The following is a 13,798-nucleotide window of genomic DNA, read 5'->3' on the forward strand; positions in this document are numbered from 1 at the left end:
GATCTTACTACAGCTGAAAAGTCTGCTCTAGCTGCTGGTTGCTTTTTTTTTCCATGTCTATAGCCACAACAGCAAAGAACATTCTCCAAGCTACATCTTAGCTCTCAGTTTCATCTCCATTTAATCTACATTTATATCCTGTTTGCTATGTTCTTCAAACACCAGCCAACCTTCCCACCAGAAAAGCTCCTTATCATGTCTTTCCAGGAGGAATTAGTACATAACAGCCTCAAAGTCTTTACATATTTGTTCTCTTCTCTCCTACACCACTACCAGAGCAGAGCCTTCCCACTCACCTTGCGTAACAACTTCAGCGAGACCACTTACAAAGAAAATCTACAGTATCAGACCCTAAAGGATACACTTACTAACAAAGTAAAAAACTACAGGATACTAATTCTGACTGTAAAGGTTCCAAATGGTGACTCCCATAGAAATGTATTTACTGGATTACTACTTGGAAATAGGCTCTCTCAGCCACAAACTCATATTGTTTCCATCAACTCCTAGCTCTATCTTGTAAAAGCTAGAAACAGGAGTAAGAAAAAACAGAGGGTGAAGGACACCCCATTCTCCTATACAGGCATCCAAGAAGTGGATTTGTTAAGAAAGAAAAAACCCCAAACACTACAGTAATTTTTACGCCACAGAAGCAAATATAAACAAGCATCTTGCCTGGTCGTTTTCATTTTCCTTGGGTTTTGGATTTGGTTTGATTTGTTTTTTACTGGTGTTTTGAATTACTCAATCATTTGTCTTCAACACTGAAACCAAGCACTCAAAAGAGACCTTGGCAGCTCTGGAAAATATAGCACTCAATTAAGCCACAAAAGAAAAATTATACAATCAGCAGCAATATGTATTCCCTAACAGAACGTTCCCCTAATGTGCTTTAGCTCAAAAGCAGAGATGAGAGAAATTTAGTCTCTGAATTTACCCACCCTATCTAATGTCTCTTGTGGTCTACTCATTTATGAAACCATCAGCACACAGTGTTAAGAAGTGCTGCCTGGCCCTTCCCTGCAAATGGAGAATTATCACAGTGTTCATAACAGGGACTTCAGGGAGCAAATCACAGCTATGTGTAACATTCTTAGCAACAATCTGGAAGAGCAGTAAATTAATACTTATAAAAATAGCAGATAATTCAAAGGCCAGACATGATGCTTCCTGAATTAAGCTGGCTAGACAACCATTTCATTACAGCTAAAGATAAATTGTGTATTTAGCAGGAGACATGGGACTGTATTCCCAAAAGGCAGGTTTCTACCTTGGAAAGAAGTGCCTTCCAGGAGGACATTAACATGGTCAATTATCAACTGCACAGTAACTATAGAAACTCCTGGTGCAACGTTATGGCTGAAAGGGTTAGTTAGATTCTTGGATGCATAAATAACAGTATAATTAGGAAAAGACTGGTTACTTTCTATCCTGTACTTTGCACTTTTGCACCTGCTAGCAGAATAAAGCATCCTGTCCTGGCATCCCCAATTCAAGCAAGACATTGATATGCTGGAGAGGGCTTCGAGGACCACAAGAATGACAAAGGATTGAAACATCTTGAAGTGAAAGCCTCAAGTTCACTCTATACTCACTCTCTGTAATTTACCAAAGAGAAAGAAAATTGAAAAGCCACAAACTCCTGCTCAGTCTGTGTGGAAAAGAATGCTGATAACAGAGGGCTCCTTGTTCTAGTAGACAAAAGTATAAGACTCAATGACTATAAGTTAAGGCCAGAGAAGTCTGGCCTTGAACTGTGGTGCACATTTTTGCAGCAAGACAGAAAGAGCAAAGAAATTTTTTTAAGCATCTTGTTACGTGTTTGGATGCACTTTTCATCCATGGGAATTTTCAAATTCAAGTTCTTTGACCTATTTTTAAAAAAATTATGTTTAAGCCAAATAAAAGGATACAGTCTTAAAACCTTCCATCACAAGAACAAGTATTCATAATGATCTTTCCTGGGTTTACCACATGTGAACCAAACTGAGACAACTTAACTTCTCTTCAGGTTCAGCGCAGTAAAGATCCAAACTGCTAAGATAACAACATAATTTTCAACAGTTCCTGTCATCTAACCAGGAAGATATTCAGCTCCTTAATTTAGGACCAAGGTTCAGTGCCCCACCATCTGTTGTACAACCAATTACATTATTTACAAGTTACTACATGTTGGTAGCAGCTCTCAGACCAGAACTGCTAAGGACACAACACCATTCTAGCCTGGTTTTAAAGCTGATGAGGGCCCACAAGACAAAAAGCAGTAAACAATACTCTTTAGGAATAGAAAAGTCAGTGACCTGTATGTCAGAGGAGCAGCTTAATTCAGATTTAAAAAAAAAAAGAAATAGTCATGCTGAGTCACTTAAGACACCAGGCTACAAGGCAGCACTATTCAGGATTTTTCATCTACGTGTTGCTTACTCTCCTGAGGAAAAAAAGCCAAAAAAAAATTATGTTTCCTATTCTGTCTGAGAGCTTGCACACCTATGGTTTAAGTAAAGCTCAAAGCAGAATTTGCACTGTAACTTCCACTTGCTATTTACAGGAGTAGCAGCTTTCACTTCCATCCTGGAATAACAGCAATGGTGTTATGGAGCAGCACTGCAACACTGGTGTTTGCACTGCAGAATTCAGACAGTGATCATCCGTCACAAAAGTGAATGCTTTGCATTTATAAACACAGAGTAGCTTTTCCTCTTATTCACAAGTCCAAACTCCTTATTCTAGGAAAATTAAATGTAGAGCTCCATTTTACTATGGGGCACTGATTAAATTATAATGCAATACAGACAGCATAAACAAAACACTGAGAAAGGAATTCAGTCAAGACACAAACCACTCAATTGTAAGTGAGCTTCAAAAAATCCTAATATTCTAGAAGGCTTAATATTAAAGTTGTTAGGAAAACAAGGACAGCCTTGTTGTATATAGCCTATATACTAATTTTACATAAATTAATGGAAAGGAATTATTGTTAGTTGCTTATATGTAAATGCTATTTTCCTTTTCCTTTATCTCATTTAAGTTTCATGCATTTAGCATTTAAAAAGAAAGCATGAATTCTTCTTACCTCCCCAATGAAATCCTATAATCAGGAATTTACTTTAGAGCAGCAATCAGATCTCTTGGCCTCTACAAAAGCAAGGCTCCTACTAACGTAAGTGGGAAAGTTTGCTGTTGTAGTATCAGCTAAATTAACTTTCCCATAATCAGTAACACTAAACAAAAATCTTGGTATAACATGGCAGAAAGGAAAAAAAAAAAATCACAGAAGTGAAAAATCTGCTGCCACTCTGGTAAGTTTAGGGCTTCTCAATGGTTTTCTCCCACATCAATTGCTAAAAACCAATAAACAAACTTACTTAGTAATATGCTATCAGATCCTAAACAGGTAGTACCGATTTTCAAAGCATTTTTTAGATATTATTGTCAATAAACGTATGGATAGCAGCATACTGAGAACAGATTACTGGAATTGGCAGAGCCATCTCAGTTATTTCAATGCCTGCATTATGTACAGCAAGTACAAGTACTGAATAAAGCTCCTAATGCAGTAGTGAATTCAAACAATACCCACAAAACAACATACCTGGAAGAGAACCCTGTATTTATTTTGTAAAACTTCATTAAGAACATCTAAACAACATATCAGTCAATATACATACACAACTGACCTTCATCTCCTCATATACATTTTCCTTTCTTTCCTCAAAGGATGCTGCTTTTACTGGATATTTTATGACATTTTTGATCACAAACACATTTTCTACCTTTTTCGAAGCTCCACTTCTAAATACAATAAAGTGGAAAGCCCTGCACTAAAACATACCATGAGAGTCAAGATCTACAAATAAATAGCGATTCAAAACATGCAAACCGCTTCAAAGCCACTGTGATCACAAGGTTCAGCCTGGCCTTACTCAGTGTTTCCCAGCATCGATGTGCCTCTGCCCCTACCAATCCCTGAGGAGTGGCACTATCCTCACAACTGCTCTGCTACAGCAGCAAATGAGTTAAAACAGAAAACCCTGCTCCTCCCTGTCTCCTCTCCAAGGACATCTTCCCTCAACATTTTGGGGAGTTGTGGGGCAAAGAGCAGCACGGTGGTGCTGCTGAGCAAGCACGGGGACAGGAGACACGGATGGGAGAGGTAGCAGCACTGAATAAGGGAGCCCTACAGGAAAAGGGGGCAAGGCCAGCACAGTGTCTCTGCACACCCCATGAAAGAGTCCACAAGGGACAGGCTTCAACTCTACCAGAAACTGGAAAAATTAAGGATTAGAAAATAACTACTGTAAGATTAATAATCTACAGATCACTTACAAAGGCTTTCTTTGTTAGAGCGCTATTCAAAAACTTCTACATACATGAGTAATCCTGGCAGAACTGTACAAACAACATGCAAGTGCTTCACATGTTCAGGAGTGCATGCACGTGGAAGTGCTGGGAAAGCTGCACGGGCAAGTACCCTGTGCCAAATCACAACCATAATCATGCCTGCTCACATCGACTGGTTCCATGAGCTTAGCAGGAGCAAAAAAATTTAAAGATTTCATCCCATTTAGACAGATGCACATTCAGCTTGAAAAAGGTGAAAATTATAACATTTCTTTCAAAAAATATTGGAAAAAATCCAGGTAACAGGTAATGATCTTACTTTTAGAATATAAGTTAACTGATTTGTATAGGATGCTCTGATATCAAAAGTAAGGTCCACCTACCAAAAAAAGGGAGCAAAAAGACAGGGAGCAAAAAACAGGCAGAAACTTTCAACCAGTACTCAAGGTAATTTTAAATGATATTTACTGAAGGATATGCTCCAAGGTGATAATGTCTATTTTAAAAAACCCGCAACAAATATGATAAGTGCTTTCTGGACAATATCCTTTCCAACTTGTACCATTCTTCCTTCTTTCCCTGTAAAATTCCACAGCAGTGCAATTCCATCCACTGACTTGCTCATATCTCAGTTTAAAGGGGAAAAAAGTAATAAAATTTAATTCCATCCAGCTAAATATTTTGGCAGATTTTCTGCACTAAAAATATGCACCATAATTTATTCTAAATGTTCAAAATCAGTTCAATCCTTGCTCACTCCAAGCATTAGCATGAACTTTAGCACTTCCTTTCCTAAACTTTGTTAACATATATATGACCTTGATCAAAAAAAAAAGTATTTTTAGTTTCTTAGAGCTGCAAAACTAAAACTGCATCATAAAAAGGGCAATAGTAGGTCTGCCAAGCCAACTTTGTTTTAAAGTGTGGTTTGTTTTTTTTTTTTTTTTTTTTTTTACAAGACTATGCTTTGTATGTAGGGAGGAGAAAAATTAAGAGGGTGCTCAATCAGCTACTTGAAGCCTTGGTGAAAATGCAACTTTTATGTTCCTAATATGATGTTTATAAACAACCCCAAAGTTCTAGATACTGAGTCATCTCTGGCTTTTGGCTTGTCTTCTTCAGCTGAGGGGATTTTACAGAGTGTGAGCAGGCACTGTTCGCACTTTCCTGGCGCCCTCGATCACCATTGCCGTGTTTATGCAGAAACACACAAACAGAACCAGAGAACACAGACCGTGCAGGCAGTCACAAAACTCATTTAGCACCGCATATGTAATTCTGGATTTCTCCCACAGTCTCTTCCCTATTTTTCCCCCTCCCTTTTTAATTTCTTCTTTTTGTTTTGTTGTTGCTTTATGTTTCTTTAATCTCCATCAGGGCAAGAAACACCCGCAGCCATCCAAAAGGCAGCCTTGGCTCCCCAGAACCCCCAGGAAAGACCATGGATTGTGCTTCACCAGCTGCCTCCTGATCTGTGGGGAGGTTTCCTTACTGGTGCCACTGCTGCCTACACGTGGTAGATTTTCCTGACAACACGATGCCACGTGCAACTGTCCCATTGTTCTAAGCTGTGTGTTAATGAACTTGCAAGGGACTGCAAGTATTTCCCCATCCTTAGGAAGAGGTGCACTGCACTGCCCAAACTGAGCCAGAACACCAGTAAGTGGCTAAAAAGGATGATGTTAAGTGAAGCAGGGCATATAATGTGACTTTCGAAATGCAGACAAATGAATTTTTAAGTGTGAATCCCTTCAATATAGATTTTTCATTACCGGGAATAAAATTAAAGAAGTGTCTGCTTTACTGGGAAAAGAATACAATATAAACCCTAAGGAAAACTAAATATATTCCTTCCCTCGTATCCATTACTGTGAGCTTACAAAGACTCTTTAATGAGCACTTGCTTGCTAGAAGTGATGAATATTTCAGATGTTCGTTCAAAATAAACATGGAGAACCTAATACAGTATTTATGGCACGGATGAATTTCCTAAATGAGTCCTCCAATAACCAGAAAGGAGCATTAAGACATGAGTGTGGAAAATTATAAATAGTCCACAAAAGGTACAGCGTAATAGTGTGTATCACTTTTAGTCTTGTTTATATCTGTCCAACCCATTTTCAATTGGAAAGCACTGCTTATTTTCTCCCTTTACAGAATTTGTGAATAGGTTGGTCCTAAGCAGCATAGTTAGAAAGAACACGAGCCCTCTAAGTAAATAAATGTGCATCTATCAAAACTTAGGAGGGCTAGGGGGGAAAAAAAACCCCTCCATGTATTATTGGAAGAAAGTACTACAAATCTTCCTTTAAGAAAGTTAAGAATACTACTTGAAGAAAACACGAAGAAAAAAGAACATAGCCTGTCAAAAGTTTGAAAATGTCCCTGGTCAGATGCCCTCAGCCACTATCAACCATAAAATCAAACACTGAAGTTTATAACACTGTTATATTCAACAGATAAGACAACAATACTTTACATGGCTGTCCCACCAATAGCGGAAGCCAGGTTAGAGTCATATAACAATGTCACATTTCTAAAAATGCCCTAGTAAAGAAGTCTGCAAATTATGCACTTTTTTAAAGTTTACTGCAGCTGACAGAGCTGCAATGTAACTTAAGATGCCCAGCCTCCCTTCTCCCATCCAAAAACAAAGGGCAACCCCCCCAACCCAAATCCAGTATTTCATGAGATGTGCCTTCAGAGGTACTGTGCCTTCTTTGGTGGATGCAACTGAACAAACTCTTAGGAAACACACTTTGGCACCACAAAACAAAGACAAATACTAGAAAACACAAAGAACAGTACCTAAAACCAAAGAGGAAATACCACAGAATCAATTCAGCAAAGGAAAAGTCAAACCAGAAATCAACCCAGGTTCAACGATTGACATGGATACTACACACACACACAACCAGACAAGCCTTTCCATTCAAGAGCCAAGGGTGGAAAATAACACTTCAGAAGGCTTTTTGGAAAGGAGAGGAATGACAGAATCATATTGCATAGCAACCTGCTTGGCCATCTAATCACAAACAGTGGCAAAATGAACTCAAGAGGAAAACCCCAAGACGAACTGTGCGCCACTGCTGCAGACAGACACCCAATACAAGGTCTCTGTCTGTGACCAAAAAAAGACATTTTCCACACTTTGCCAGAGCAGGCATCACACCAATTACACATTATAAACTGGCTCATTTACAAACACTCCTTATTTTGCATGCTACTGTCAACAGCACAAAACACAGAATGAGTAAATACTTCAAGTTTTAGCTACACCCATGTGCTATGTTACAAAGAGCAGCAGTAGTTAAAATGAATAATTAAAATCATACCTACAACAACAAAAACGCTAATGGCTTAATTATTTTAATGCAAAAAAAAAAAAAAATAGTGCTAGTGTTGTGCAATCACAATTAGTGTTAGCACACAGGTAGGTGGTTTGCACAACTACTCCACATGAAAAGACAGACACCCTTGAGGCTGGACAGGTTACTTGCTCCTTACTTTGGTTTGTTTTGCCAAAGTTTCTGTAATGTGTAACAGTGACAACGAAACTGTTAAGAAATTGGGATGTTTTCAAGTAAAATTACACTACAGACCAGTCAGCATTTATCAAATCCACTATGTCCAACAGCTTCTGAAGTTTTAGTATACTGAAACAATACTAAACTGTCTTATTTCATTTAGCTGGTATAAGAGAATAGTTCAACAAAATAAGTTTAACAACCTACATTTTGTTCCTATTTTCACTAGCTTCATCTTACACATACCATCCATCTTACTTGCCCCCTCCATCCTCCAATATGTTAGTTTGCAACAACAGAATTAATGATTTATTTCTATTCAAAACATTCTAAAGATTAACTGAAAGAAGCAATATCAATATACTACCTGTTACTTAAAAACAAAAAAAGCCCCCCCACCCCCCACCCCAAACATTAGCCATGAGTGCAGCAAGTCTGTATTTTGGTATAAAAACTAAGACATTTGCATTTGAAAGACCAATCTTTTGTTATCATGAAAGATAGCCATCTTAAAAGTGTGGAAGGAACGTGTTACCACGTGAAACTGAAGGTTGTTGTGAGTTTACAGAATTTTATGTTTCAGCTGAGGTATTCTAAAGTTCAAAGAAAAAGAGGAAATCAAAACTTCACTAAAGTAAGTATAAAAATTCCACTTTTGTTAACTTGGCTTGCAGTTTAACATTGACTTCTCACAAGAAATTTCAGATGCCATAAAACCTGTATGCTAAAAACATTTAACTGTTACGTTTGGAAGTATGGAACTAGGAACAGAAGAAATTAAAGGGAACGTTCAATGCAAGGGAAAGCAAACTTTTGGTCTGCACGCTTGTGCAGGAAGGTTCAAATATGTCTACAACATGCTGGAGAGAAAGAGGAAAGAAAGGACATGTTCTGTGCTTTTAAAATTAGCTAATCTGCTGAATAGCTGGAAAGCGCCGCTACCCAGCGTTTAACCCTTTGCCTTCATGACAAGAAAATGCTGCTCAAAATGGGAGGGGATAAATATCAAAGCAATCATCGGTTACCTTTAAAACTCTTTGCTTCCTCCTCTGAGGCCTTTTGTTTTCTGTTAGAACCTAAAAAAACATCAAATTGCAGAATATAAGTTGTGGTCACAAAGGCAAGCAGACACCTCCGATTTTTATTATGGAACAGCGATATTTCTGCAATACCCCGAGTGCTTTACACGCGGCACTTCCACGGGCCGGCGGCGGCTCCCGGCGGCCCGTCCGCCGCCCCCACGGCGCCCCTCACATCGCGGGAGCCCCGCGTTCCCCCTCACGGCGGCGGCGCCCCTGCCCCGCCATCTTTGCTTCCTGCCGCAGCGGCGGCCGCGCGGGCGCGCGCCGCGTGCGGCCCCGCGGGAGCGCGCAGCGCCCCGCAGCGCCCCCCCGCGGCCTCGCGCCCGAACAAAGGGGTTCCCGCGCGGCCGCCCGCAAGAGCCGGCACGGATTCGCCGCGCCCGCGGAGCCGGCGCCGCCCCGCGCCTCGAGCACGGCCCAGGCGGGGCGGGCCACCCGCCCCGGGCACCGGGGCCGGGGTCTTTCGGCTTGACGAGGGCTGCGATGAGAGTGGGGTCAGGCGAGGACACGGGCTCCGTGCACCCGCACGCGTGCGCAGATCGCCATGCACCGGGCGGCATAGCCCTGACCTTCCCTGCTAGCAGCACCGGGGATGCATCGTCAGGCACCAGCGGCCATCGTGGGGCTCCGCACCCGCATCGTCCTGGAAAGAGTGAGTATCGCCGCTCACCTGGTGGAGGCCGCAGCCAAAGGGCCTGCCTTCACCTGCTCTCCCAAGCCGAGGGAACACGACGCTGCACCAGCCCGCTCCAAAATCTCAGCCTGGGGCCAGGAGCCCAGCGCCCACCGGACTCAACAGCCAGCGGACCCTGCCTTCCCACCGCAGTCCCGGTGAAAGATACTCCTCTGTCTTCATCTATTCCTACAGCACCCGACAGAACAAATCTGCTGCAAACGGACTGCGATGGGAACTGGCCACCGTATAAACATCAAGTGCAATTATTTTCCCACAACTCCACCTGCTTAAAACGTGCATCCCGGATGGAAGGAGGACGGAGGGATCACAGCTCTACCAGTTGTCACACCGAGCCCTCATGGATCACACAGACATTCGCTAACTAGGGACAACAAACAAATAACAACGTATCTAACGCTGCAGTCACCAAAACAATTCGCAGTTGACATCTAAACCAGAACGTTGGCCACGGATTTATGCACTAAAGATAAAACCAGTAAGAGAATACCTTCTCATCAGCTACAAACTGCAGTCAGAAACTGTTTTCTTATCTAGTGCTAGACTCTAATTAATTACTCTCCACTTACTGGTGCAAGTCAGTTAAATAGCAGAAATGCTCAGACGGGAACACACAAATCATTCTTCAGCGTAGCAATTAAGTCAGAGAAAGCTGTTGCCCATTTTTTGTTGTCTGATGCTACCTTGTATCCAAGCTCTTCATTTGTTGCACCAGAGTGAGGTATTAAATAAGATTTAAGATAAGGTAAAGTTAAAATACTGATTTATAATTTTTTCCCCAAATACCCCAAGTCTGCAAGGGTCTTTATGCATATTAAAAGTGAGAGAGTGGAAATCACATACACTTAGTGACCTGATTCTTCTTCATATTTTTGGCTACTTAAGATGCTTTACAATACAGAGGAAAAAGAGGAACAGTATTTTGTTTGCTTAGAAACCTAAGACCCCATATTCTGATTTAGTCCTCAGATTGGTGTGTGCACTGGACAGTAGTTTCAGGTTTCCTTTTTACTCGCACTTTCCCCTCGTGTTAGGGGTCCTCAGACACAAGGAAGAAAAGAAACCTCTTCAAATAATTTTCCCATAAAAGCTTTAAGAACCAGCACAGAAAATAAGGAGCAGTGAAGAGGCAACTTGTTACATACAGCCTCTGAAAGTAACTAGAGCACAAATGAATCCATCTCACTGTAATTTAGGTTGCATTATAGTCCACACCCAGGATCACAGGGAAATGACAAAGTACTGTGAGTTGTAATTATTTTACACTCCTACAGAGTGTGAGTGTCTGTGTAAAATAAGAGTGAACTGCACAACTCCAACTCCCTGCCCTGCATTTGTGGAATAGGGTAGGCTGCATGCAGCTTTGCTCATCACCCATGTTACCAAACTCCTCTAGCTCTGTGCTATCCCCTTACAAAACTCTCAAGTATCATATTAACTAGTGTTTTTATGTGCACTCATTTTAAAATTCAACTGGCTTAAATATTTCTGGAGTCAATTGTAAAATAAATACCACAAAGTCTAAATTTCTTGATTATAGCTAGGCCTGGATGGAAAACAAGAATTCCATTTTGCTTTTATTTTTTTGAGATTTCGACACTTGGTTTGTTCCAAAGCAGAGCAAACCTTTCAAAAATTCAAGACGAGACAGATGGGATGTGGGAGACCAAAGTTCAAGCCCCTGGTCCACATCAGGCAAAAAGCCCTTACCACCAACATGTTCTAGTAATTCTCATTCCCGTTTTAAGTTTTAAACGGAAATTTCATTTGAAGCCTTGAGAAAATTCCTCCAAAAATAGTTGCATTAAGACAGATAGCAGCTGTGAAAGGTTTCTGTTAAATCAGCATTTTCCATTCAAGGAATGGCTTACTGGAAAGTTCCCAACCAACTTGAATTGCAGCATCATTTTTTAATATGTCTGGGTTTTTCGACAGTGTGTTAAAAACCCACAGACAAGCAGGCCCTTATTGTTATTTAATATTTCATGTCACTCAGATTACAGCTATTAAATGAGATGTCTCATGACACCTTGGGCAACCCAAATGAACTTAAACTCAGTGACCTCATTTTTTTGGTCAGTTTGTTGACTACAGGTCGCACTAAATCTAGCTATTTAGTTCTAATAGGAATTAAAGCCCTCCCCAGCAGATGTTTTCAACCCAAGAGGGCTCCCTGCCTAGGTAGGGCTCTAAAATGTAGGCACCTTGCCTTGACAAGCCCTGCAGAAAGCAGCCTTTGGAGATGAGGGCTCCCCACACTGACAGTTCAGCAGCAGCCCTGTAAGTTTACAGCCTTTTGGGCAAGAGGAGCTGCGGGGTCATGAACCCCTACAAGTTCAGCTCGGTAAGCGGAGCCGCTCAGCCTGACACCCTCGTGGGCCAGGGCAACAGCTCCCCCAGGAGAGCGCTGGCGAGCTGGGAGCCAGCCGAGATCCGCACCGCCCTGCCAGAGCCCGGCACAGCCGGCACCAGCAGCAGCTCCGGCGATGGCTGAGTGCACCCCGCAGGCGGTGTTTGCATCAGCACTGAGTGTGCCGCTCCATCTGCAACACCTGCCTGGCCAAAACGGGAATCCTTCTGCCATGGAGAAAAGAAAATAAACCCTGAGCCACCTTCCCTGTCCACATGCTACTTTTGAAGCCTACCAAATCCTCACCCCACACTGCAGCTCATCAAGACAGCCGTGACAGTATGCAATGAAATGGCAGCAAATCAGAGCACTTCTTGGAATTAAATCCACTTTTTGGAACGAAATAGCTGCAAAATAGCCCTCAGTAAGTGCTATACTATTTCATAAAACAGCAGTCTTTAAAGACAAGACAAAAATGTGGAAACATCACAATCCTGCGTAAGCTTCTCAAACTCTTCACTGTGAAGTATTCCTGCATTACTCATTCTGAGAGGGACAGTAACCCAAGATAAAGCTTTTTTCCTCTTCTTATGAAAACTTGCTTTACATTTGATTTTCTGGGCTGCTCTTCCAAAAAATTCAATAAGCAAAAAATTGTTTTCCCTTATACATTTTAGGATCCTTCTTTACCAGCTCCTAACCAAGCAGGCACAGTGTGAATCCCTCAGGAAGAGGGGCATTACATGCAACAATATTGCTACACACAGGGGCTGGGAACTACAGCCTACAAGGCCTTATCCAGACTTTCATGATGTCACATTCCTGCAAAACCCATTACATTCAGGAAGGTAGAATATCACTGAAGGTTTATGTGGCTGTTATTTTTAAATGTTTTTTTCAAGTCTAATGTAGTTCTCAAATCTTTATCTGGATTATGTGTGAATTAATGGAAATAACTGTAACCTAACTAATGCCAGTTCCAAACATGCAACTGATATTCTCCAATGGCTGAGTGCTTGTGCACATGTGGGCATGAGTGTTGGAATACGCACTTCAGCTTACATTCATGGCTTCTATGAGCCAGGCCTTACTCCCTAAAACTGTAAATCCACATAAGTTCTTAAAGAAAACCAACACTTCTTTCATAAGCAGCATGTGTGGACTGCCAAACCCCACACTGGCTATACAGCCATTTAATGCACAGAGCTCTCACTGACTTCACTGGGACTTTTGCATTTTTTAGTTAGAATGGGGAGAGATAATTCCCTTTAAGGCAAAACACCAACATTTAAACTATGCTCCCGAGGAGCAGCAGAGCATGTCTATCCCCCCTACACTCTCCTCCCAGTGAATCACCTCCAAAAAATGCTTACATTCCACCAACATGAGAGAAAGAAGCATGACTCTTCTGAACAAGGAGCACACTGAAACCAACCTCATTTCTTTTAATTATTTATGTTCACTTTCTATACCATGGACAGAGACATACAGTTTTGGGTTTTCCCCAGCTGCTTTATATTTGGAACACATTACTGTCACAGAAGTCCCAGTGTTACCAGCCTGGGAAAACAATGGGATCCCCTACAATCTTATCTAAAGGATAGCTGCTAAACTGGGTGATAGCATTCCCCATCCCCCAACACCTTCCCCTGTATCTCAACATCTTTAAAGAGCTCACGTAACATTGTAGAAATACTTTTCTCTCTCATTTTCTCAGAGCACAGTTTCTAGAGATTGAAAATGAGGCAAGGCTTCTTTCTAGGAATATCTGAAAAGGCACCAGGTTTCATTCAAATACAATTTT

The 13,798-nt window shown here is 41.4% G+C and overlaps 1 protein-coding gene across 1 annotated transcript in view; it reads right to left on the reverse strand.

The window, feature by feature from the left end:
* TET1 (tet methylcytosine dioxygenase 1) overlaps positions 1-13,798 on the reverse strand; it is a gene marked incomplete at its 5' end in the record, with an annotated part of 53,598 nt that overhangs the window by 35,907 nt on the left and 3,893 nt on the right. Inside the window, one exon of the mRNA XM_082286147.1 lies at positions 8,894-8,944. Coding sequence (XP_082142273.1) covers positions 8,894-8,944 — 51 coding nt within the window. The remainder of the gene's footprint in view (positions 1-8,893; positions 8,945-13,798) is intronic.

This window comes from Coloeus monedula (genome assembly GCF_965178545.1).
Source record: "Coloeus monedula genome assembly, chromosome: 8".
NCBI classification, from domain to species: Eukaryota; Metazoa; Chordata; class Aves; order Passeriformes; family Corvidae; genus Coloeus; species Coloeus monedula.